Raw genomic sequence first — 23,462 nt, forward strand, 5'->3', positions numbered from 1 at the left:
GAAACCTTAAATTAAAGTGAATAAATGAAGACTTGGCACACCACTTCTGACAGGTTGCCGACCCCTGGTCTAGAGCATTACATTTACAAACACCTCCAGCACAAGTCTTAAGAAATAAATTCAAATGGTGTTAATGCCTTTGGAGATCTCAGAATAATCTTGTCTATGAAATCCACAGGAGATTATCAGAGGAAGCTTCTAAAGGTTTCACCAAGAGATGAAGCCTTCCTGCTGTGCAGTTTCCAAGTGTTCAGGTAGCAAATCCCCAGTTTTCCTTTTATTCCCTCAAGTGCTCCTTTAAGGAAGGGCACACAAATTGCCTCCTATTGATCTACTGCATCAGTTTAGGTTTTCTGCATATATTTTTACGTTACATGTATCCCACAGACTTAGCCTGAGATCCGGACTACTGCTCCCACCCCTTTACACCATGTAAGAGGTCCGTAGTGATGTAAAGGGGCCCAGAAGCCCTATTTCTCACCAATGGAGGATTCCCTCAGTGCAGGAACTGAGGAAGACAGCTGTAAGGCTGCTTTCCAAGGACCCCCTCATAAGTCCTGGAGATGGGAATGTGTTGGGAGTGGGGATGGGGGCAGACCACAGCCTGTGGCAATGCTGAAATACTGGGCAGTCCAAGTAGGCTGCCGTAAACATAGGCCTTGTCTACACTTGAAAAGGTTTGCTGGTACAGTTATACCAGCATCTCCTGTAGAGAAACAGTTTATACCGAATGGAGTAACCTGTACTGGCAAAAGTACTGAAATAACTACATCTACACTAGGGCTTTTGCTAGCATTGTTATGTTGGTCTGGGACCAACTTTTAACTATAGACCAGGCCTTATACAGGTCCTCAGGACTCCCGAAGCTATGCCAAGGATCTCTCCAGCTCCTGGGGCAGACCAGAATTGGGAGGGCACAATGGTGGCTAAAACCACCGTAGTCCCTCCCCTCTCTGCCTAGCCTGGAAGGTCTCAGCGCTAATTTTGTGCTGAATTATACATCATCAGTCCCAAACAGAATCATTAGGGATATACAAGCTGCAATACAAGCTACACTGGACTTGTTAGAACATGAAAAGATACAGAACATACATACTGCCTTCCCCTCACTGTTCTAAGGTTGTCTCATTTCTCAGAAACCTGAAGAAGCAGGTTAATAGTTGGCATTTTGGAGTTACTCACTTCAAGAAGCAGGTATTTACTTTTCTATATTTCTTCTCTTATTTCCTCTCCTTTCTCCTTACTATTTATAGATGCCACATGTAGTTATCTGCCGAAATCATTAAAATTTAAATCTATACACAGGTACACTGATGTGAACTACATCTGCCAGCAGCTAGGTCAAAGGTTTCCTACCACATGCAAAATTCCTGCTAACAAGACATCTGACAGTGTCTGGTTTGACATGATCTGCACACATACCCTTTGGTTGTCATACAATGGCAACAGTTTGTCCACCTCTAGACAAACATAGCTCCAAAAAACATCACATTTAGTAGTGTTTCCAAGACACACTGACTTTGCAGAAACCTCTTTCTTTTCATGTACGGTCTTATTATTCTCTGATTTTCTTTTAAATCGAGTCATTGAGGAGGGGGGAAAAGCCTATTTCCTGGTAGTATTTTTTTCAAATTTTATTATTTTACTTCGATCTGTCAAAAGAGTTTATGAATTTTGACACCAAAAGAACCATCCAACTCTAACATTCTTGCCCCCTTAGTGGACAGAGGTCTGTAGTTATGACTACTAACTCATGTATACTAGTGTTGGTGGAGTTGAACTGGTAAAACAAAGCAGAGTTTGGACCTCCTTGGTTCCAAGGGTCCCAGCAAAGAGTCGTTCTTCAGGTTGTGCATCCAACATTTCATGTTGGAGACAAATTAAGGTAAAATTGTTCAACTCTCTCTAGGATGGGGTGGTGTTTTGTTTTGTTTTTTCTTTTGAACACACACATAGTTCTACTAAAAATCAAAAAGCAAGCCAAGTTGATGAAAGCCAGCCTTGATAAAGCATGTTTTCTGTTGTGTCTTAACCCCCAGCTGCCACCTCTTTATGGGTGGGAACCCACTTCCCTCTGTCTCCAGATAGGGGATTTAGGCTTGCCGTCGTCCTCTAATTCAAAGATAGAGATAACATTTATGGATACAAAAGTTTATGAATATTCTCTGGGCCCCATAGTGCCATAGTTCCATGCTTCCAAGGTTTCACATCTGTCACAGCTTACACAACAAATACTTACAGGTTATGACAAAAATGAACATAGAGGCGTTTTCCAATTTGGACAGCCTGCCTCCTTCTCCCCTTTTCCCCAGTCACACAGAAGAATGCCACACAATTTACAGGCTGTAAGATCCTACTTACTGCAATGTGTTCTCCTGCACACAGCCACTTTCCTCCTAACACTGCTGTCAACAGTTTGAAACTGACTAGAGTTGTGAATGAGGTACCACTCATACGAAAAGGAAGTATTAGCATATTTTTTGCGGCACCATCATCAAGCACCAGACTACTCCCATTGTAAAAAACTGTTGTTTGTTAATTCATAATGTGAGGGAAATTCTCCTGTTGATGTTCTCATGTGAGGTCACACAAACTGAGTTTCTCTGCAGTGAGATACACACAGCCAAAAGCTGTCTATAAAGTTTAGAGTATTAATACACACTTTCACCGCCCCTTCCCCATTTTATCCTTCAAACTATCTCCACATTATTGATGCCTCCCAGACAGAAAAGGTTTTAGTAAAGAAAATACAGTCTAGAAGACGGGGGGGGGGGGGGGGGGGGGGAAATGCACATTTCCTGGTGATATGTTACTAGCAGGAGGGAGGGAAAAAAATAAGATACATGGTTCATAGATTATTAAGCCAGAAAGACCATTGTGATCATCCAGTCTGACCTTCTGCATAATACAGGCTGTAACACTTCCATGAATTATTTCCTGTCTGAACTAGAGCTATCTTGATTTTTTTTAAAAGTAAACTATTCCCTAAACCCATCCTAATTTCTGAAGAGAAAAACTAAATATTCTAGACTGACTATAGTATGTAGCATGCACACACGCATACACACCATTTATGCTCTTAGAAAGAAAGATCTATATCAGGGATGAAAATGGTTTTTCAAACTGGAAACAATCCAGCTCCCACTGACTTTAACGAGAGCAGAAACAAGGCTATTATCTATGTACTGTCACTGATAAAGAAGAACAAAAAAGCCTATAAGCTAGTATCCTTTTCTGAAGGGAAAAACTACATATAGCAGTCTTGTAGCCTCAGTTTCATAGATATCACTCAGATCAATCAATTGAGGAGAAAAAATTAATTGCAGCATACAGATGAGGGGAGGAGAACTATACCAGCAATATTTGTGAGTTCACTTAATATAACAGTGAAATTTTAAAGACCAAAATTACAAATGCAGATTAAGTCCCAAAATGACTTAAGACCTGTTTTAATGCCATTCATTCATCTTTGACGACGGCACAAAATTATGCTTAATTATATTATTAGTGCTTCAAAGTAAATGTTCCTAAATTAGACTCAAGAAGTTAGAGGCCTGATTTTCAAACTAGATTCCCATTTTTGTGGATATCTATATCTGTATTTTTCCCATTTATAATTCATTCATACTTTTTCCTGGTAATTTACTGTGAGCGCAAAACTGCATCTGAAAAACACAGAGGCTGCTTTGAAAATAATTAGAACAATGCATGTTAAATGAATGAGTGGCACAGGATCCTGATAGGAAGACCAAGAAAGGTGTAGTTGAATAGGGGGGCCCTTTAGCATGATATACGTTTGGGGGGAGAGGGGAGACAAGAGAATCTTCTTAAGATGACAAAAAACAATTTTAAACATGGGCAGCAACAAAATCCATAGCTCTCCCAGGGGAGTTTTAGCAGGAAGAGCTTGATCAGTTCCAGGAGAGAGAGAGAGAGACTCCTTCTAATTAAACCCATGAAGGGTGCTGATGGCACCCCAGATGGACTTGCAATCAGCCATACTTGACTGGAATGAGCATCACCATGATGTAGAGACCTTTGCTTCTTGATTTACACTTCAGTTTAGTTTTATAAAACAATTTAGCTAAAGGAAATGATGTGATTGTAGTTCCAGCCATATATCAGTGAAGATTCCATGAGAATGACCACTTTGCAACTTTTTCCTCTGTATGAAATACTGTGGCCTCCCAATTGTAGTTTGATGAGGCCTGGCCTACACTAAAAAGTTAGGTCAAACTAGTGATGTCACTCAGGGGTGTGAAAAATCCACACTCCTGAGCAATATAGGTAAACTGACCAAACCCCTGCTGTAGACAGCGCTAGGTTGACAGAAGAATTCTTCCATTGACCTAGCTACTGCCTCTCAGGGAGGTGCCTCTCAGCAGCTGTACAGCTGTAAAGTTTCAAGTGTAGACAGGCCCATGGAGGAAAAGATAGGTCGAAGTGAGGGGGGATGGGTGGATGTCAGAGGGAAAAGCATTAAGAAGTGTTTTGAAATATGCAGTTATTTTTATGAAAGATTCCGTGTATTGAGTGTTCTGAATCACAAAAAGAAAATTCCATTCAAAAATGACTCATTCACATGAACACGTAATAACTCAAAACAGGGGAAAGAACAACATTCCAGCTGTGGTGATTTTAAGGCAAAGAGGGGGAAATAAAAACACAAAGAAAAAGAATGTTCTATTCTACTTTCAGTGCCCAAGACCAGGCAAGAATTTCTTAAAGGTGAAGAATCCCTTTCCTCCTTAGTAACCCGCTTCTGGATTGAGGAGTCATTCCATATAACTACAGACTCTAAATCCAAAACTGAAGTTAAAAAATTGTCAGAAAATGTTTTATTTTTGCTCCCTATAGAAAGTTTTAATTTTTTTTACTGAAATATTTCATCCAGAAACAGAAATATTTCAATTCAGAAATGCTGTATTGATGCCTCTGGGAAATTGTAGTTTGGGTGTGTCATGCTCCCATTCTTCTCCATAGGCTGAGCTCCCTGGCTGGACTCCTGTGATGCACCATGAACACCAAGCCCCGGCTGTGGTGCATCATGGGAGATGTAGTCCAATAGGCAGTACAGTCCATACAGAAGAATGAGAACATGACACAACCAAACTAACACTCCCATGAAGCCCTACAGTAGCGTATCCAAATTGAAATATTTCAGTTTTTGGCATTCAGTTTTTACATCATTTAAAAAAAAAATCCACAAAAGGCAGACAATTTTCTTAAAACGTTGTTTAATCAAAAACGCAGTTTTCCCTAAAACTGTTTCGATGGAAAATTTTCAACCAGCCTGAGTAAATATACTTTGTACTATCTAGTGAAGGATTTCCAAGAAACATACAACCATTAGTGATCTTCATTACACCCCTGTGAAGTAGATAACTATCATCATCCTCATTTTACAGACTGAGGAACACAGTAGTTCCATGAGTTGTCCAAGGTCATACCATCAGCAGCAGTCAAGAAAAAGAACCTATATTTCTTGACTTCCAGACCTGCACTCCAAGCACTGGACTATGCCTCTGTACAAATAACAAAATATATTTTGTGAAATCAAAAATAGACTGGTTGTCCTTTTCCTTACCTCATCCTCCAGTCTCTAATTTATCCTGCCCCAACAATTCCCCATATGCACAATTTTACTCTGGAATTTTGTTTGCTACCACTCTAAGACAATTGTATACTATGCACATGTTATTTTATATTCTAATTAGAGAAAAGGCTTTTAGAATTCAAAGATCAAATTAAATTGGGGATAGAGGCAGCAACCAGAACTCCCATTTCAGATAACAAACCAGTTTCCTCTCTCACAACTTGGTTCTACGAATCACCAAACAGACTTGGAGGACTCAATTCCCACTGCTTTGCAGCATAAGTAGTCATTTACTCCTGCATAAAGTAGGTGTAAAACAATAGCAGCAGTGCGAGTGAATGGATAATTATGATCTGGATGTTTTTTACCCACTCAGTACAGGCACATAAAGGGTATAAGGGAAGAGGAGGTGACAACAGAGGAAATATGAAATGTAGGCTAGGATGTAGTTGAGTAGGGTCTTGAAAGCAAGGACAGGAAGTTTAAATGTTATGTGGTGTGTAAGAGAGAACTAGAGGAAAGACACAAAGCGGGTGGTGGCACAGCCAAATTAGTAGGTGAGAGACAGTTTGAATAGCCACATTTTGGTTGGATCAGAGGGAGCAACGTATATACCAGGGAGACCAGAAAGGAGGAAGTTTGTTCTCCCAGAAAGTTAACAGGGTGCCCTACATGTCAATGAAGATCTAGATCCACAGTGTCATGTGCCAAAAATATACCACGATTTAAAGGTTTATTAGCTCCTGGGAGGCCTTGAGGATGCTTGGATTTTCTCCCTCTTACAAAGAAAGAGCTCAGTTTCATATATGTTTCTTTTCTAAAGAAGAGTGCCCTATAGAGGTATTGTTTTATCATCCTTTGAGGAGACTTGGGTGTATAGTTATAATTTGATACTTATGGGCTATGCTCACAAATCCTTCCACACAGATGAAAATATATCATTTGGAAATTTTAGACTAGACAATTTAAAAGCTTAATCACAATGCTGTCTGGTTATTTAGTCAACATTTAGCTATGCTTACCTGGCTCAAAGCCATGACTATCCTGAATAATATGGCCTATCCCTCCTCAAGGTAGTAGAAGTAATAGACATGAATTTCAGATCACACTGTACAGACACTGTGTTTTTTCCATATTCAAACTTTGCAATTGTTTTGCATGGAAGTGAATCCAATTATCAAGGCCGATAATACTAGAAATAAGCATCACGCTTTTTTTTAGGTTTGTGGATGTGCACGCAGATCATGCTGTATCTCTGCTCTGCCTACTCCATTCTTACAAGCAGACAGTCTTTGGACATTTACAAAAATTGAGTCTGAATTTCTTCAGCGTTATAGGACAGAACTTAATAAAATTTGTAATGAGAGATAATTGGTGGTGCTGGTTAATATCAAGCATCCCAGTAGAGCAATACAACTTTTGGGCACAAATCTGCAACCCTTACTTATGGGAGCAATTCCCTTTCCTTTCCCTCTGTCTGGATGGAAGGCTTCACTGAGACTTCTTGTGAGAGTAAGGATTGCAGGATCAGAAAATGTCTCTCTCCCTATACTGTACTTGAGAAATCAAGACATTTTCAGGTAAGATTAAAAACAATGTGTTCTCCTGTCAATAAATTTTTGTTGAAATTATGTCCTAGAATGCCAGAATGCAGTTTGAGGAATTTATGGAACTTGTTCCTCTCAAAACGCAGAGTCACCCTAAATAAAAATGTGCCACCCTAATTCTGGCAACTCACTGCCAATACTAGTGCACATCAAACTCTATAGGGTTTATTAGTGTTTACACACATCAGGGGAAATATAGCTCCTATTGTGGGGTAGTACAAAGAAAGCTAAGAAAAGATAAGAACTGTATGCAGTTAAAGCTCTAAATTACAAAAGCTTTTTGAAAAGTGGAAGTATTAAAATACTTCTCATTTTAAAGAGTAGAGTTGAGTTATATGTGGACACATTACTTCCGACTTAGAATATCTGAAAGAGTTTTTAAGAGAGAAGCATGAAAGTTTATGGGATTCTAGATATGAAGGCAACAGTTTAAAATTAAGATACTATGCAGTTATTCAATTATGAACCTAGTTTTAAAGTACCCCAAGTTAAAACTAACTTCACTCTTATTTTACGCCACTGTGTCTACAAGTTTCACTGTATCTTGACTGAAGGCTAAAACCAACAGCTTTTCTCAGATCACTGCAACACATTAGTACAGCCATATGAAAAAAGGGCAAAGCAGGGAGCAACCAGCTTCCGCATACAAATTACTGGGGTATGTCATTAGCATCTAGATGAGATCTTAATGTATTATTTTAAAAATGAGCATGCAATGAATAGCTTTTCTGTCTGCATGAAACACATACACGAGAGTCAGATTTTAACAGGATGGACAATTTCATCGAGACACCAAGAGCTGCCCCCTTTAAGAAAGCTGGCCCTGCCTCCGCCACAAAAAATAAAACACTTGCAAAGGGAGATACAAATAAAAGCAACTCGTGACTCTCCTTTCCAAACACTGTTGTAAATTATGCCCAAGAGGGCCAGACCGAAACTAACTGAGCAGCCTTTCCTCCACTGAAAAGTGTAAGAAAGAACAGACTCCGGAGAGGGAAAAGCAAGAACCTGGGGGGGGAAAACTTGGGTGGCTAAATTCATGCCTGGTGTAAGCCCATGCCCCCACCCATCAGAGCTGAATGCTGGCTTTTTAGAATAGTTACAAGGCAAAGTGGCAAGCTGGGATGGGCAATATCTTTTATTGGGCCAACTTTAGTTGGCGAGAGACAAGCTTTGGAGCCACACAGAGCTTTTCCTCGCGTCCAAGACAGAGCTCTGGGAAACGCGACTCTCCCACCGACAGAAGTTGGTCCAATAACTGATCTTCCCTCCCCCACCTTGTCTCTCTAGGAGCCTGGGACCCACAGCACGGCAAGCAGCCAGGCGGACACCTCAGGCAGGTGAGCAAAGGCTTGTGGAGCGCCCCGGGCTGAAGCCCCGAGGCGCCCTGGATTGAACCCAGCCCCCCTTCCCGGGCGCGGCTCACGGCGGGGGCTCGCTGGGCTCCCGCGCTCTGCCGCGGTGCCGGCGCCAGGGGCTCGCTGCGCCGCAGCCCCCCCGGGCGGCTGCCCTGGAACTTCCCGCCCCGGCTCCCCGCGCCGCCTCTCCCGCCCCGCGCCGCTTACCTGCCAGCTGCAGGAGCTGAGCCGCGGCCAGGAGGAGCCCGGCCGCCATCTCCCAGCATCAGCAGCCCCGGGCGGGCGGGTGCGCAGGCTGCTCCTCCTCGGGGCGCGGATGAGGGGCCCCCTGCTGCCACGGGCGCCCTGCTGCTTCCTGCTCTGCCCTGTACCTGCGAGACAGCAGCTAGCCCCAGCTCCTCCCCGCGGGCTCCAGGTGAAACCCCGCCTCTTCCTCCCGGGCCAGGGAGAAGCCGCGGCTGACAAGCGGGAACCGGGGCTGTCATTAGTCACTGTTCCGTCCCAAGGGCTCCACGCGCCGCCCTGCCCAGCACGGGACGGCAGCCACCTCTGGGGGGGAGGGCGGCAGCTGTTGGACAGCGCACAGCCCTTGCATCCCCTGCTATAGGATGGGAAGAGGGGAAGGATACTGAGCCCCGCTGAAACGATGGAGGGAGGGGGGTTAGTTTGGCGGAAGAGAAAAGGAGTACTTGTGGCACCTTAGAGACTAACCAGTTTATTTGAGCATGAGCTTTCGTGAGCTACAGCTCACTTCATCGGATGCATAGCATATCGTGGAAACTGCAGAAGACATTATATACACACAGAGACCATGAGTTACCCCGGCCGGAACTGGGCCAGGCGTAAGGCTTCCCTTTTGAATGACAGCTGCCACTGGATACCTCAGGACATCGCTGAAATCTGGGCAGCACCTTGGACTCCCCCCACTTTGAGGTGCCCCCCTGAAAGTCTCCCTCCAGGGAGACTTGCCTTCTGCCCTCTCCCCCTGCATTGTAAATCTGTGTTCTAGGGATAGGAGAAGGGCATCACTCACACTGAAGTTTAGCCCAGAGTACAGATTGTCTTGAACAGCCTCCCTATGTTAGTAATTATTCTTGGCACTTATCTATCCCTTTTCATTTTCGAATGATTTACAAACATTAACTAATTAATCTTCATGGCACCCCCATTAGAAGTAGCTAAGCATTACCCCCATTTGGCAGATGGGGGACTAAGGCAGAGTTTTAGTTACTTGTCCAAGGCTGCACAGCTAGCCATTGGCAGAACCAAGAAGACTTGCTGGCTCCCCTAGACCTGTGCTCAGATTTACTAGAAGTTACACGCCTTTTCCCCAGAGGACTGGACAAGAGACTTGAGATCATCTCAAAGTTCTTTGACGTTCCTGTTGAATTCTGGAGGGTCATTGGGTTGATGTGCTAGTATCAGGCTTGCTTTTATTTTTCTGAAGGTTCAATGGGAAGCTTTAAGTATTGCTTTGCTCCTTTAAATCTATCAGTTTTGCAAATTTAGCTTTTAATATCCCCTGAATAATGAGGGAAGATGGATTAAGCTGCCTAAAAGATTTGAAATGTGAAAGTTCCATAAAAGATGTCATGTTTAGGGTGGGCAAGGGGGGCAGTATCTAGAAGTAATGGGATGAAACTGAAAAACGATAATGTAGGTGGAACATCAAGAACAATAACCTCATGGTGAGATGTACTAGACTGTACTGTATAGTGGTTTCTTAAGGGAACAAGTGAAAACACCATTGCTTGAGTCACGTAAAACTGGACTCTGAAAAACACTGGAGAATATACTATAAGGAATAATCTTACACTGTTAGGAGATCGCAATTAGAGATGGAAAAGACTATGATTCTGTGAAACTATTAATTGCACTTTTTTCCAAAGTTGATGCAAAAGGGATCAATCCTGCTGCTATTGATGTCAGTGGCAAAAAGCCCATTTGTGGCGGTTCAATGATGAGACAGAACACAGACTTATTCAAGCAAGCAAGCTGGTCAGCTGAAATGGGCTGCTGCCTGTCAGCTTTCCACCTTCTCCTTTATTCTATTTCTCCCCCCTGCACATTACCTACTTTCACTGCAAAGGAATGCATGACATTGATTAATATTCTTGTTTTTCAGCTTCTATCTACTACATTCTTAATTCTCAGGCCTTAAGGCCAAGCCAAGGAAGCTTCCCATGATTACTGTCCTTTAATCAAGTTCCCAGGGTTCATATCTGGTCCTCGTCCTTGGACGGAGCAATGTGTTGCTCCTCACAACGGTCAGGGTGTGCCCTGACTGTTTGCAGGTGGATGGACCAAACATGGGCCCTTCATCTCCCCCTTTTTGTTTAATTATACTCGGCCCTCTCATGGGAGCCGTCAATTTGCTTTTGCGAGCAATTTAACTCCCAAATAGGCAAGGACATAACTCGGGGAGCTTGCCAGGGCGAATCTCTACATAGCCTTAGCAGAGAGGGAATACATTGTACACAGCAGCAGCAAAAAATAAGCCCAATGATTATAAACACAGCATAACCGAAAAATTGTCGCAGCCAGCCTAGAGATGGCAGCCAACCTGTAAGCCAATTCCAAAAGCCCTCAAACCCCACATCTTGACGTATGTGTGCCGTAAGATTGGCCAGTTCAGCCAGTCTAGTCTCTATGGAACGACTATTATCAGTTAAATTAAAACAACACATATGCCGAAACGTGGAACAGCCTAGGTGATGTTTCAAGAGCAGAAAATCAATGGCTGCTCTGTTATCTAAAATTGCATCCCTTAATTCATGTTGCTCTGCATTAAGTAGGGCAATTGCCTTGGATGTTGTATTAATTGCCTTCGCTGCAAAGCATGCCAGGGCATTTAGGGTTCTGGCTGTATAAGTGGCAAGCCCGGGGACCCCAACAATAGAGGCCGCTAAGGCGGTATACTCAGAGCGGCTGAGAAGATTGACATCTGCGATACAATCTTCGGAAAGGGGTGCATTTCTTTTACTACGCTTTTGACTGGCAAAAGGCAATATAAGTGTCATTCTACTAAGACAGCAAAGGGTGCCATCACTTAAATTTGCAGGAATATAACTAAAGGTGCGCGAGCCACAGGTAAAAAACCACCCTGATGGTAGGATGATATGGCCATAATTGTATGAAACATTTACAGCATGGGAACAATTTAAAAAGGGTTGAGAAATTTGCCGACAGCCCAAGGGCACCTTTGTACTAGTGCAGTTAACCACACGCGCACAGGTGACATTGTTGGCCCCGGCCGGGTACGGTGTGTGGAGGGATATAGCCGTGTGAGGCAAGGTATAGTGGGCCGGGCCCCAATTAGCCATGCCAGAGTACTGGGAAGAGAGATTCGCGTAAGCAGCGAGCATCGTCTCATTCCCTATCTCCTCAGGGTGATGACATACTGGAATAAGGCATGTACCTAACAATTCTCCGGCTTCTACAGAATTAGACAAACAAAAGTGGGTAACATTTGCTATTGAAGCCAACCTTTCCCATATGTTATATGTCATTCGGGCCCGTAACGGGGGAAGCGCTTCCGAGCCAACCCCCACAGGAAACAGCAGGCACAAAAAGCATACAATCAGTACAGAATTAGCAGTGATTTGGGCGAGAATCGCCACAAACAAAGTCTCAGGAGTCTCTGGCTGTTGATTTGCCGCCAGTCTTCGTTGAGCCGCGGCGACCAATGCTTTTACTGCTCCCCATGTCACGGGCTGGCTTGGGGTGCTACGCCTCTTCCGTTTCCGTTCTGCCGTTGTCGACCCGGGAGGCACCGCGTTCTCCTCCAAGGTCAGCTGAAACTCCGGTATGGGGTTCGGCAGCCCCCGGCGCCATGCCATGCTGTTTCAGTGCCGGTCGCACACACCGGGCTGGAACCCACAACGGTCCTGCAGGGAGAGACACCGCAGCATATCCCCGACCCCAAGTGATTAGAGGTACTGGGCCCAGCCACTGCGGATCAGGCAGCTGACGATAAAAGACACGCGGTCTTTCCAGTACCTCAGATTTGTGAAAATGCCGATCCGCGGGGGTCTGCTGATCTGCGTTCAGCGTTAAGTTATTTAAAGTAAACAAAAGGATATGCATTTGTTGTTGAATGTCTCCTAAGGTTCGGAGACGCAGCTCCCCTTGTTTTAATTGTTTATCAAGCAAGGTTTTGAGCGTGCGATTGGCACGTTCAACAATGGCTTGGCCCGTGGAATTATAAGGGATCCCGTGTTTAAGACGGACGTCCCATCGGGCACAAAAGGTGGAGAGAGCTGTGGAGCAGTAGGCTGGGGCGTTATCCGTTTTAATCTGGCTTGGGCGACCCATAACAGAAAAACAGGCTAGCAAATGGTGAATCACTTTGGCAGTGGCTTCCCCACGCTGTGGGGTTGCCCAGAGAAATCCCGAATAAGTATCCACAGAAACATGTAAAAAGGAATAGGGGCGGAATTGTGGCACGTGAGTGACATCCATTTGCCACAACTGATTCGCTGCGGTACCTCTGGGGTTAACGGCATAAGAAAAGGTAGGGGCAGCAGCGGCACAGTGGGGGCAGGAACGAACAATGGAACGTGCATGATCAGTAGGAATATGAAACTGCCTGGCCAAAACAGAGGCAGACTGATGAAAAAAGGCATGGCTTTCAATGGGGTCAGAAAAAAGGGAATTTACCTGACCACGTAGCGCGCGATCGGCGCGCGCATTGCCCTCAGTGAGTGACCCAGGCAAAGGGGTGTGACTGCGAATGTGAGCAACAAAATAAGGAAAATTACGAGTGGAGATAAGATATTGCAAAGACAAAAATAGGCGAAGGAGGTCCGCATCGACCTGAGGGGTAATAAGGGCAAGGGGTAAATGATCAATCACTTGATAAACATAATGGGTATCCACAATTAAATTAAAGGGGCAATCAGCAAAAAGTTGAAAGGCCAAAATAACAGCAGCCAGTTCCGAGCGCTGCGCGGAACGCTGAGGCAGTGTAAAACGAGAATGCCAGCGAGGGGGGTCACCGGACTGATAGGTGACTACACCTCGATGTGGAGAGCCATCAGTAAAAAGAGTAATAGCAGAAACAATGGGTTGAGAGTGGCTAAGACGATGAACAATTAGAGGCACCTTTTGGGTAATTACCAACCGAGGATCTTTTGGGGGATTATAAGAAATTTCTCCCACATAATCACAAAGAGCAACCTGCCAAGCCAAAGAGGTGTGGCACAAGGAATCAAATTCACTACGGGACAAGGGGAACACAATATCAACTAAATCAGTGCCAGTGAGTTGCACTGCACGGTGGCGGGCTTTGCGAACAAGATCAGACAGGGCATCTAGATAGGGGTAAATATTCCGAGGAGGAGTGGAGGAGAGGTACAGCCACTCTATGATAGAGACGGCTGTATTCGTACGGGGTACAAACAGAGCCGCAGTGGGCGTATGAGGGGTGGCAAGAAGAATCAACCGTAGGGGACGGACCTCAGGGGGTCTGTCCACAAACTGCTGACTCAATGCTGCATTGATTTGTCGAATGCAGGCAAGGTGCTCTTCGGTGATGGCAATAACTGCACCCGGTTCTCGGGCTCCACGTAGGAGCTCGAACAACGGCTGCAGCATTGAGGTGGGCAGACGAAAATAGGGCCGAATCCAATTTAAATGACCCAAAATCTGTTGTAATTTAACAAGGGTTAGGGGTTGAGGTAGAGTTAGTGCCGGACGAACCGGAGCAGCAAAGGTTTGTAAAACCTTATGGCCGAGGTAGTGGTAGGGATAAGAGCGTTGGATTTTTTCTGGTGCCACCAGCAGGCCATTTTGGCCGAGAATTTGAGACTAAGATTCAATCTGTTGTTCCGTGACCTGGGGACCACTAAGCAAAATGTCATCCATATAATGGTAGACCTTTAGCGTAGGGTACCGGGCACGGAAAGGGGTGAGGGCCCGATCCACAAAAAGCTGACACAAGGTCAGACTATTTTGCATTCCCTGGGGTAAGACCTTCCACTGATACCTTTGAGAGGGTTGCTGATTATTATATTGTGGCACCGTAAACGCGAATTTTTCGCGATCCTGCGGGCAAAGGGGGATGGTGAAAAAACAGTCTTTTAAATCTAACACACAGAGCTGATCGGTTTGAGGAATTAAATTTGGATTTGGTAAGCCAAACTGCAAGGGGCCCATAGGTTGGATGCGTTTATTTATTTCCCTTAAATCATGTAACAGCCGCCAAGCACCAGATTTTTTCTTAATAACGAACACCGGGGTGTTCCAGGGACTAGTAGAGCACTCCAAGCGCTGTGCCTGCAAATGCTGCTGCACAAGCGAATGAAGCGCTTTCAGCTTTTCTAGAGGGAGGGGCCACTGGTCAATCCAGACGGGCTCTAAGGATTGCCATACCAAGGGTAATGCGGAGGGCAATGTGGGTGAGGGAGGGTTTTGAGCCATCAGATATTAATATCGAGGGTGGTGTCCAGCTTTGTAAGTAAATCACGGCCCCAAATATTGAGGTGGACAGGGAGCACAAAAGGGCGGATAGTAGCAAGGGCACGGCCTCCCGGTTTAGAGACCGTGACCCAAGACAAACTCTGTCGCCCGGGTTTACTACCCCGGATCCCCCACAACTCTTTAGAAGGAACCGTAGGCCAACTAACCGGCCACTCCGGATCACGAATCACCGTAACGTCAGCTCCAGTGTCCACCAGCCCTGTGAAGGGAACATCATTTAAGAGAAGTGTTAACTGGGGTTTCGAGGGGCGGACTGACATTGTCAAAGCGACAAGTGGAGAGGACGTGCTGGGAGACGGCGAGTGAGACAACGTTGATCCAAAGCCGCCTCCGCCCCGAGTTCGATCCTCGGCAGCTGGCACCTGATAGGGGACTAAAATCAATTGTGCAATTGACCGTCCACGCGGGAGCGACTGTGGAAGATGAGTCCACACCTGAACCTTAATAATGCCGGTGTAGTCGGCATCAATGACCCCGGGGATGACAAAAGCCCTGTTTCCCTGCATGAGAGCGAGGGAGAACGAGACCCACAAAGCCGGCAGGGAGAGGTCCCGTCACCTGGGTAGGTATGGCGCAGACCTCCCCTGGCAGCCGAAAATCAGTGTCCTCCTGCATGATCAAATCAAGCCCTGCACTTCCAGCAGTCGCCGCCCTCATAGAGTCTATGGATTTTAAGGCAGAGGAACGGTTGTCTGAGTGGGAAACACCCCCGTTTGGTCCTGGGTTCGGGGGGAACCCGTCGCGCGGTTTTCCGACCCGCTACGACACTGATTAGCCCAGTGATAGCCCTTCCCACACTTGGGGCACTTCTTTGAGGGTCGAGCGGGTGCCTTAGATGAGCGGCACTCCCGCTGAAAGTGACCCTCCTTACCACAGCGGTAACAACGCTTCCCCTCCCTCCCGGTTTTTCTCAGGGCGGCAGCCAGAACTCCAGCCTTATGGGCTTGTGTGCCGATGTTCTGGCACGCCCGTAGCATGTCTGAGAGCTCTAAAATGCCAGAGGCCTGCGCCGTCTGGAGAGCACGGCGGCAATCCTCATTCGCATTTTCAACCGCCATTTTTAACAGGATCTCCTGAGCTGCCGCAGTGTTATCCACCTGTCGGAGGATAGCCTCCTGCAATCTGTTGGTAAAATCCAGATAGGACTCTGATGCACCCTGACGGATACTGACAAAGCTTTTTGTAGGCTTGCCTGAATCCGGGACCTTCCGGAAAGCATGCTGGGCGCAGGTGGAAATGAGGGGGAAGAAGGCCTGAGGGAGTCGAGTCTGCATCTCAACGGTAGCAAACTGTCCCTCCCCTGCCAATTGGTCATAAATAACATTAACACCTGCTGCTCTATGAATCTGGGCCTGACGGTCCGCCTCCTGCCGAAACTCACTAACCCAAATAACATACTGACTGGGAGACAGCATCATGCGCAACAGCGCCTTCCAATCCTCAGGGATCAGGGAGTACCCAGTACCTAGCCCTTCAATGAGACCACGCACAAACGTGCTAGTCAGACCAAACTCGCGAATCGCTTTCTTTACCTCTCTAACCACCGAGTAAGGCAATGAAACCCAGGTTCCAACCGGGTTGCCCTGGTCGTCATTCTGCCAGGTCACCGGACAAACTGAGACCAGCTCAGCCAGCTCCTCTGCTGTAAGATCTGAGCGAGTCTTCGCTGCGTGAACCATTTGTTGCACCAGCGAAAGCCTCTGAGCAGATGCAGACGACCCCCCGGGGGGCCCCGAAGCATGGGGTCCTAGGGGGGGATGGTAATCACACACCGGCTCCGGCGGGGAAGGTAAGGGAGGCGGTGGTAATAAAGGCACTGGGGGCGAAGCAGGGAGAGGGATGGCTGCAGGAGCCGACGGCGGTGGCGGAATTGGCAGCCCCTCTATTGGCGCGGGAGAGGGTTCTTCCGAGGCGACACACTGTGTTGCATTGGTAGGAGGGGGGGTGGCTGCAGGAGCCGACGGGCGTGGCGAGATCACCAGCCTCGCGAGGGAGGGCCTGTCCGAGGCGACACGCTGTATCGCATCGCGGCAGAGGTGCCAGGCATGTAAAGCCTGCACGGGCGCCCGAGGCTCTTCATGCAATGTCTGGCCCAAACGCTCCCAGTCCGCTAGCTTAAGGGTTCCGGCTTCAGGGTACCACGGGCACTGGGCACTCACCTCCTGTAACAGGAGAGTGAGTTCTCGAGTGGGGCAGACATGCTGAGCCTTACGCAGCAAATACTGTAGCTCATTGCGATGTTGCACTTGCAAAGCAGAGAGGGAGCTTCCCATACTTACCACAACGAAAAATACTCACCGGGATCCACGAAGTGGATGAGTGACGCGTCTGAAACCCTTGCCGGGCGAGGTGAGTGCTGAGGGCCCCACGTTGGGCGCCAGTTGTGGCGGTTCAATGATGAGACAGAACACAGACTTATTCAAGCAAGCAAGCTGGTCAGCTGAAATGGGCTGCTGCCTGTCAGCTTTCCACCTTCTCCTTTATTCTATTTCTCCCCCCTGCACATTACCTACTTTCACCGCAAAGGAATGCATGACATTGATTAATATTCTTGTTTTTCAGCTTCTATCTACTACATTCTTAATTCTCAGGCCTTAAGGCCAAGCCAAGGAAGCTTCCCACGATTACTGTCCTTTAATCAAGTTCCCAGGGTTCATATCTGGTCCTCGTCCTTGGACGGAGCAATGTGTTGCTCCTCACAACGGTCAGGGTGTGCCCTGACTGTTTGCAGGTGGATGGACCAAACATGGGCCCTTCACCCATTAACATTAAATAGAGCTGGATCAGGCCCATGGTAAATAAAAATTCATCGAAGAAAACTCATATGTATATGTGTATACATTTTTTAATGTATTCCCTCAGTCCTTTGTGTATTACAGTGGCAAATTTACAAAACAAATCTAAATTGTATTCAAAGTAAGAGATTAAACAGACAAGAGAGGGAGGAATGGAGGCCAAGAGTTTCAAAAATTGTGCTTCAAAAAATATTTTCTGGAGTTAGGATCCTTAGTTTCTCTGTGGGCACCTCTGAATGACAGCCCTTTTTGAAAATCAGCCTCTTATTTAGGATAAACCTTGATTAGCTCAATTAGTGCATGCAAAGCCCTGGCTTGCCCTTGCTGAGAAGTCAGCACTGGTGCAACTATTCTGATTGCTGGCCACTGTTGCTGAATAAGAGCGATTCCTGAGCAAGGGCAAGGCCTTACTATGGCAGTCAGTTGGTGGGTAACTAATACTGTTAACACCTTAATTGTTTCATCTTATCTTTTTAAATGAAGAAATAAGAAAAAAGGCAGGGGAGAAGAAATGTAAAATGAGGTTTTTTTGCACAATGTATTCTATTAATGTCACCAGTATACCATGTCAGTGCAGAGTGCAGGGAAAGCACTCGTCACCAATGATTGACTAACACTTGGATGTGATCCATCAGACTTTCAAGCTGCTGCTTGCTAGCCTCCGCAGAAGAACCTCTCCCTTTTACGTGTCCTTTTAAGGGCTTTGCTAGGAAATGCTGTCATTACTTTAGCTTGAGAAAGCCTGGCTGAAAGGGTGAACATTCTTGTGATTTTTGTTTGTTTAAGGAACTTTAAGGAAGATACTTTCTGAAAAGGAGCCTTAGAGTTGGAGATGATAGGGCCAAATGCAGCTCTCAGGATCTCTGTTTGACTTCAGTGCAGTTGTATGTGTATAACTGAGAGCAGAATTTGTCCCTGCGTCTACTTTTCCTAATGCAATTGACAAATCATTCCCTAAATTCACAATAACTACAATACATCTGACACAACAACCCACATGCTTGTTTACTGCATTAGCCTGACCTAGGAAGAAGAAATGGTGTTGATTCTTTTGTTTATCTCCAGTGAATTCTTGTAGAATATTGATTTTCAAACTGTGGTCATGAAGAGCAGGCAGTTCGCATGACACTGGCTCCTCCTACTTGCTTCTGGTCTAGACTAAGAACTCAAGCTGACTGGAGGATGGCAGTTCTGTTTTGCTGCAACTTTCAAGGTTTTGTTCCACCCTGGTAGACAACCTAAACCTCTAGAACATTTTCATTAAAACAGAATTGGGTCAAAATATCTGCTTTTGGATCAAAACCTGAGCTTTTTGATTTGGGAAGGTGTGTGTGTGGTGGTGTGAGGAGTGGACGCTGTCTGGGATATGAGAAAGCCAGATTCAAGTCTCTGCTCTGCCTGATTCAGAGCAGAGTTTTTCATCCCTGATAACGCTGAATCAGTGAAGGAGAGCCAGGATGCTCAAAACCCTGGGAGCCCTGGTTAAGCTGGGAACCTCAGCGCTTGGAAGTTGGGGCTTTCAGGCTCCCAGTTCTGTGGCAGGGAGCTCAGAAGCCCTGAGTGGCCCAACTCAAGCAGGGATTTTTAGGGCTTCCAAGGCTCCATGCTGTAAAGCCAGGAGCTAAGGCCCAGCTAGAACTAGGATTTTCAGACCCCTTGCCATCAGAGGCTTCCAGGGTCCATGGCTCTATGCCAGTCCCACCATGTGGACAAGAAGCCAGTGCCCAAGCGCAGTCCACGTGGCAGTCCCCCTGGATTCCCCAACTCTAAGGCAGATCATGTGGTGGGAGTGCCCCAGAGCTGTAGACCCTAGAAACTCTGGGGTCCCTGGCCCCAAGGCAGTCCACATAGCAGGGCTACCCTGGAAGCCTGGGAGGAAGAAATGGTGTTGATTCTTTATCTCCAGTGAATTCTTGTAGAATATTGATTTTCAAACTGTGGTCATGAAGAGCAGGCAGATCACATGCAGCAGCCCACCGGACAAGCTGGCAGAAAGCCAGGATGGTTAATTAGAAGATTATCAAAAGCAGTACTTTTTCACAAAACATTTAGGTTTTGATGAATCAGCAGTTTCCGATGAAAATCTGTTTTGTTGGGAAGTTCTCAAACAGCTGTTTTCTCTTATCTGGTCCACAAGACTGAAAGAAGGAGTGTTGCAAGAAGCCAGGGGGTTGGCTATAGCTATACTGAGTCCCATCTTAACAGATCACTGTCCAGCAAGAGACTCATCCTTTACACCCCCTTGTGTCTGATCAGTAGCCATAAAAACAGAGCTGAGTCAGTAACTATACTGTCGTCAGCTGCCAACCCATCGTTTCTCTCCCTGACCCCTCATGGAGATGCATTTTTCAGAGCTTGCAGTGGCAGCTAATGTTTCTGTAATATAATATTCCAAAACTTTTACTGCAATTCCTCTGCTGTGCTTTATGGGGAGCATACCATTTGGGGCAGCTACTTACCTCATCCTTTCTTCACAATACATAGTTTTGAGGAAGAGAGAAAGGCAGCTTTTTCGAGGGGTATTGAAAAATATTGAAAAATTATAAATGGAGTTTAAAAAAACCCCATAAATCAGAATTTTTGAGAGGGTAAAAAATTTCTCTTTCAACTTTTTTACCACCGTAAAAAAATGCAGGACAAGTAAACAAGCCCAATGATGAACCAAGGTGGTTCATGCCAACTGAGATACTAATGAGAGATTCCATTTCCCTCTTTTTTCATTTATATTGAGAATCATTAAAGCAATTACTATATGTAGGTAGGCCTACTCCTATAGTCAATGGGGAAAAAATGCTGGTAATAAAATAGGTTACTAAACCACTGGTGAGAGAGTCACAATTAAATTTCCTCACTACCCTAATGAAAAAGAGTTCATTTGATTAATTTTCAAGCCAGTAGTTATCACAGTGCTCTGAATCCAGATAAATAAATAAACAAAAACAAAGCTCAAAGAGAAATGTAGAGTATTTAATGAATCTTTCTGTGAGAAAAATCAGAGAACCTGGGAAGGCCAGTTTAAGGGTATGTCTACACTGGCAGAGTTACAGCGCCGGCAGTTATCGCGCCGCTCAGAGAGCACTGAAGGGAAACCGCTGTTGTGTGTTCACACTGTCAGCTGCCTGCGCAATAGCGTGTTCATACTTGTGGCACTTGCGGTGGTATTTGGAATGGTGCACTCTGGGCAGCTATCCCACAGAGCATCTCTTCCTATTCTGCCGCTAAGAGTTGTGGGAAGGCGAAGGGGGTCACAGGACATCCTGGGTCCTGTCCCAATGCCCCATGATGCATTGCTTTGCATCCCAGCAATCCCTGGGCTTCTATCTGTATTTGGCGCCATCTTTCAATAGTTTGTGTACTGCGCGTTCTGCCTCTTCGGTCTGCAGAAATGGATCCTGCACTGTTGACCAGTATGCTGCTTGCTCTGACTAACACATCACGAGTGACAGTGGAGTTATTCCTTAAACTACAAAGACAAGAGTTCAACACTGATCTCGCCACGCATACTAGCTACGACACAAGACTGCTTGTGGCATTCATGGAGGTGCTGACCACAGTGGAACGCTGCTTTTGAGCTCGGAAAACAAGCACTGAATGGTGGGATCACATCGTCATGCACGTCTGGGATGATGAGCAGTGGCTGCAGGACTTTTGGATGAGGAAAGCCACATTCATGGGACTGTGTGATGAGCTCGCCCCAGCTCTGCGGTGCAAGGACAAAGAATGAGAGGTGCCTTGTTCGTTGGAGAAGCACGTGGTGATTGCATTGTGGAAGCTGGCTACTCCAGACTGCTACCGATCAGTCACTAACCAGTGTGGAGTGGGAAAGTCGATCGTTGGACTCGTGTTGACGGAAGTGTGCAGGGCCATTAATCTCATCCTGCTCCGAAAGACCGTGACTCTTGCAATGTGCATGACATTGTGGATGGCTTTGCACAAATGGGCTTCCCTAACTGCGGAGGGGCGATAGATGGCACGCATATTCCAATTCTGGCACCAGACCACCTATCCACTGAGTACATTAATCAAAAGGATTATTTCTCTATGGTTTTCCAGGCATTGGATGTGGATCACCATGGGCATTTCACGGACATTAACACAGGCTGGTCCGGAAAGGTGCATGATGCATGCATCTTTCGTAACACTGGCCTGTTCAGGAAGCTGCAAGCAGGGACTTTCTTTCCGGACCAGAAGATCACCGTAAGGGAAATCGAAATGCCCATTGTGATCCTGGGAGACCTCGCCTACCCCTTAATGCCGTGGCTTATGAAGCAGTACATGGGGCACCTTGACAGCAGCAAAGAGCGGTTCAACAACAGGCTGAACAATGCGGAATGACTGTTGAGTGTGCAGTTGGCTGTTTAAAGGCCCGCTGGTTCTGCCTATATGGGAGCTGGATCTGGCTGATGACAATAGCCCTATGCTTATAGCCACGTGCTGTACGCTCCGTAATATTGTGAAGGGAAGGGTGAAAGCTTCATTCAGGGCTGGACCACTTCACTCAGGGCTCAGCGCCTGGAGGCTGAATTTCAGCAGCCAGAGACCAAGGCTATTAGAGGGATGCAGCTTGGGGCCATAAGGATCAGGGATGTCTTGAGGCAGCAATTTGAAGCAGAAAGCCACTAATATTTGTTGCTATGCTTGGGAGTGCAGTGCTTGTGATGCTAGGAGGTGATTGTGATTGGGGGAGATGATGCACTATGAAGGTTTAAGATAATTGCCTGTTGCTTTGCTGGGCTCTGTTTGCTTTCAATCAATAGAATAAAGATTGCTTTCAAACCAACACAATTCTTTTATTAAAAAACAACAACCGGAGGAGAGAGAAAAACAAAAAAACACATCAGCACTGAAGGGGATGGGGGAAGGGAAGGTCCCAGGAGGAGGTGGGGTCCTGGGATGGTTAAAGATTTGTGTATGTCCAGGGATCATATCCAACCTTCTCCTTTGGAGTACAGTGCAACAGGTACTGTACTTCAACAGAGCTAAACTGCACAGGGACATGTGTTGACTGCAGTGGGTACTGGGAGTCCACAGTGCTGCACTGTGACGGGGGAGGAGTGGCATGCCATGGGTACAGACTGGAGCCAGGAGGTTGATAAGAGTGTGTTGTCAGTGTCTCGGGCGGCACATGGGTTTTGAGTCTGTTGCAAAGTGTTTTGCAACAGCAGCTAGAGGGAAGGGCGGACATGGAGCTGCTCAGTTTTCAGTGCTAGTATCACCTGGGCATGTCTGCTTGGTGTTCCATAACGTTTAAAAGCCTCTCTGTGGCTTCATTCTGGTGCGCCGCATTCTCCTTTTGGCCTGTTTTTCGGCTGCAGAATGCATCATAACCTCACCACAGAAAGTCCTCCTTAGTTCTTCATGGTTGCTTTCTAATTCTGCACAGCCGTTCAGCCACCAGTAACAAAGAGGGAGGCTGGGCTCCCAAGGTCATCTCTGTGAAGCCAAAACACAATGTTTTACAGAAGCAGTATTGTTTGCAACACACAGAACACTGATTCAGTGATTTAAAACACAGCCAGTATTCACATACCTATCACTAACTGGCTGACCCCAGGCAAGCATACATGAGCCACAAGACCCCCAAAATGGTGAGTAGCTGCAGGGGCAGGGTAAATCAGTGTTCCTG

At 46.1% G+C, this 23,462-nt stretch overlaps 1 protein-coding gene across 1 annotated transcript in view; it reads right to left on the reverse strand.

Annotated features, from left to right (window-relative positions):
- The window catches only part of CDCP1 (CUB domain containing protein 1), a 54,623-nt gene extending 45,404 nt beyond the window's left edge, over nt 1-9,219 (reverse strand). Inside the window, exon 1 of the mRNA XM_027826722.3 lies at nt 8,769-9,219. Coding sequence (XP_027682523.2) covers nt 8,769-8,817 — 49 coding nt within the window. The 5' untranslated portion in view covers nt 8,818-9,219. The remainder of the gene's footprint in view (nt 1-8,768) is intronic.
- Between the last annotated feature and the right edge of the window lie 14,243 nt (nt 9,220-23,462).

The sequence above is a fragment of the Chelonia mydas genome, chromosome 2, assembly GCF_015237465.2.
Source record: "Chelonia mydas isolate rCheMyd1 chromosome 2, rCheMyd1.pri.v2, whole genome shotgun sequence".
NCBI lineage: Eukaryota > Metazoa > Chordata > Testudines > Cheloniidae > Chelonia > Chelonia mydas.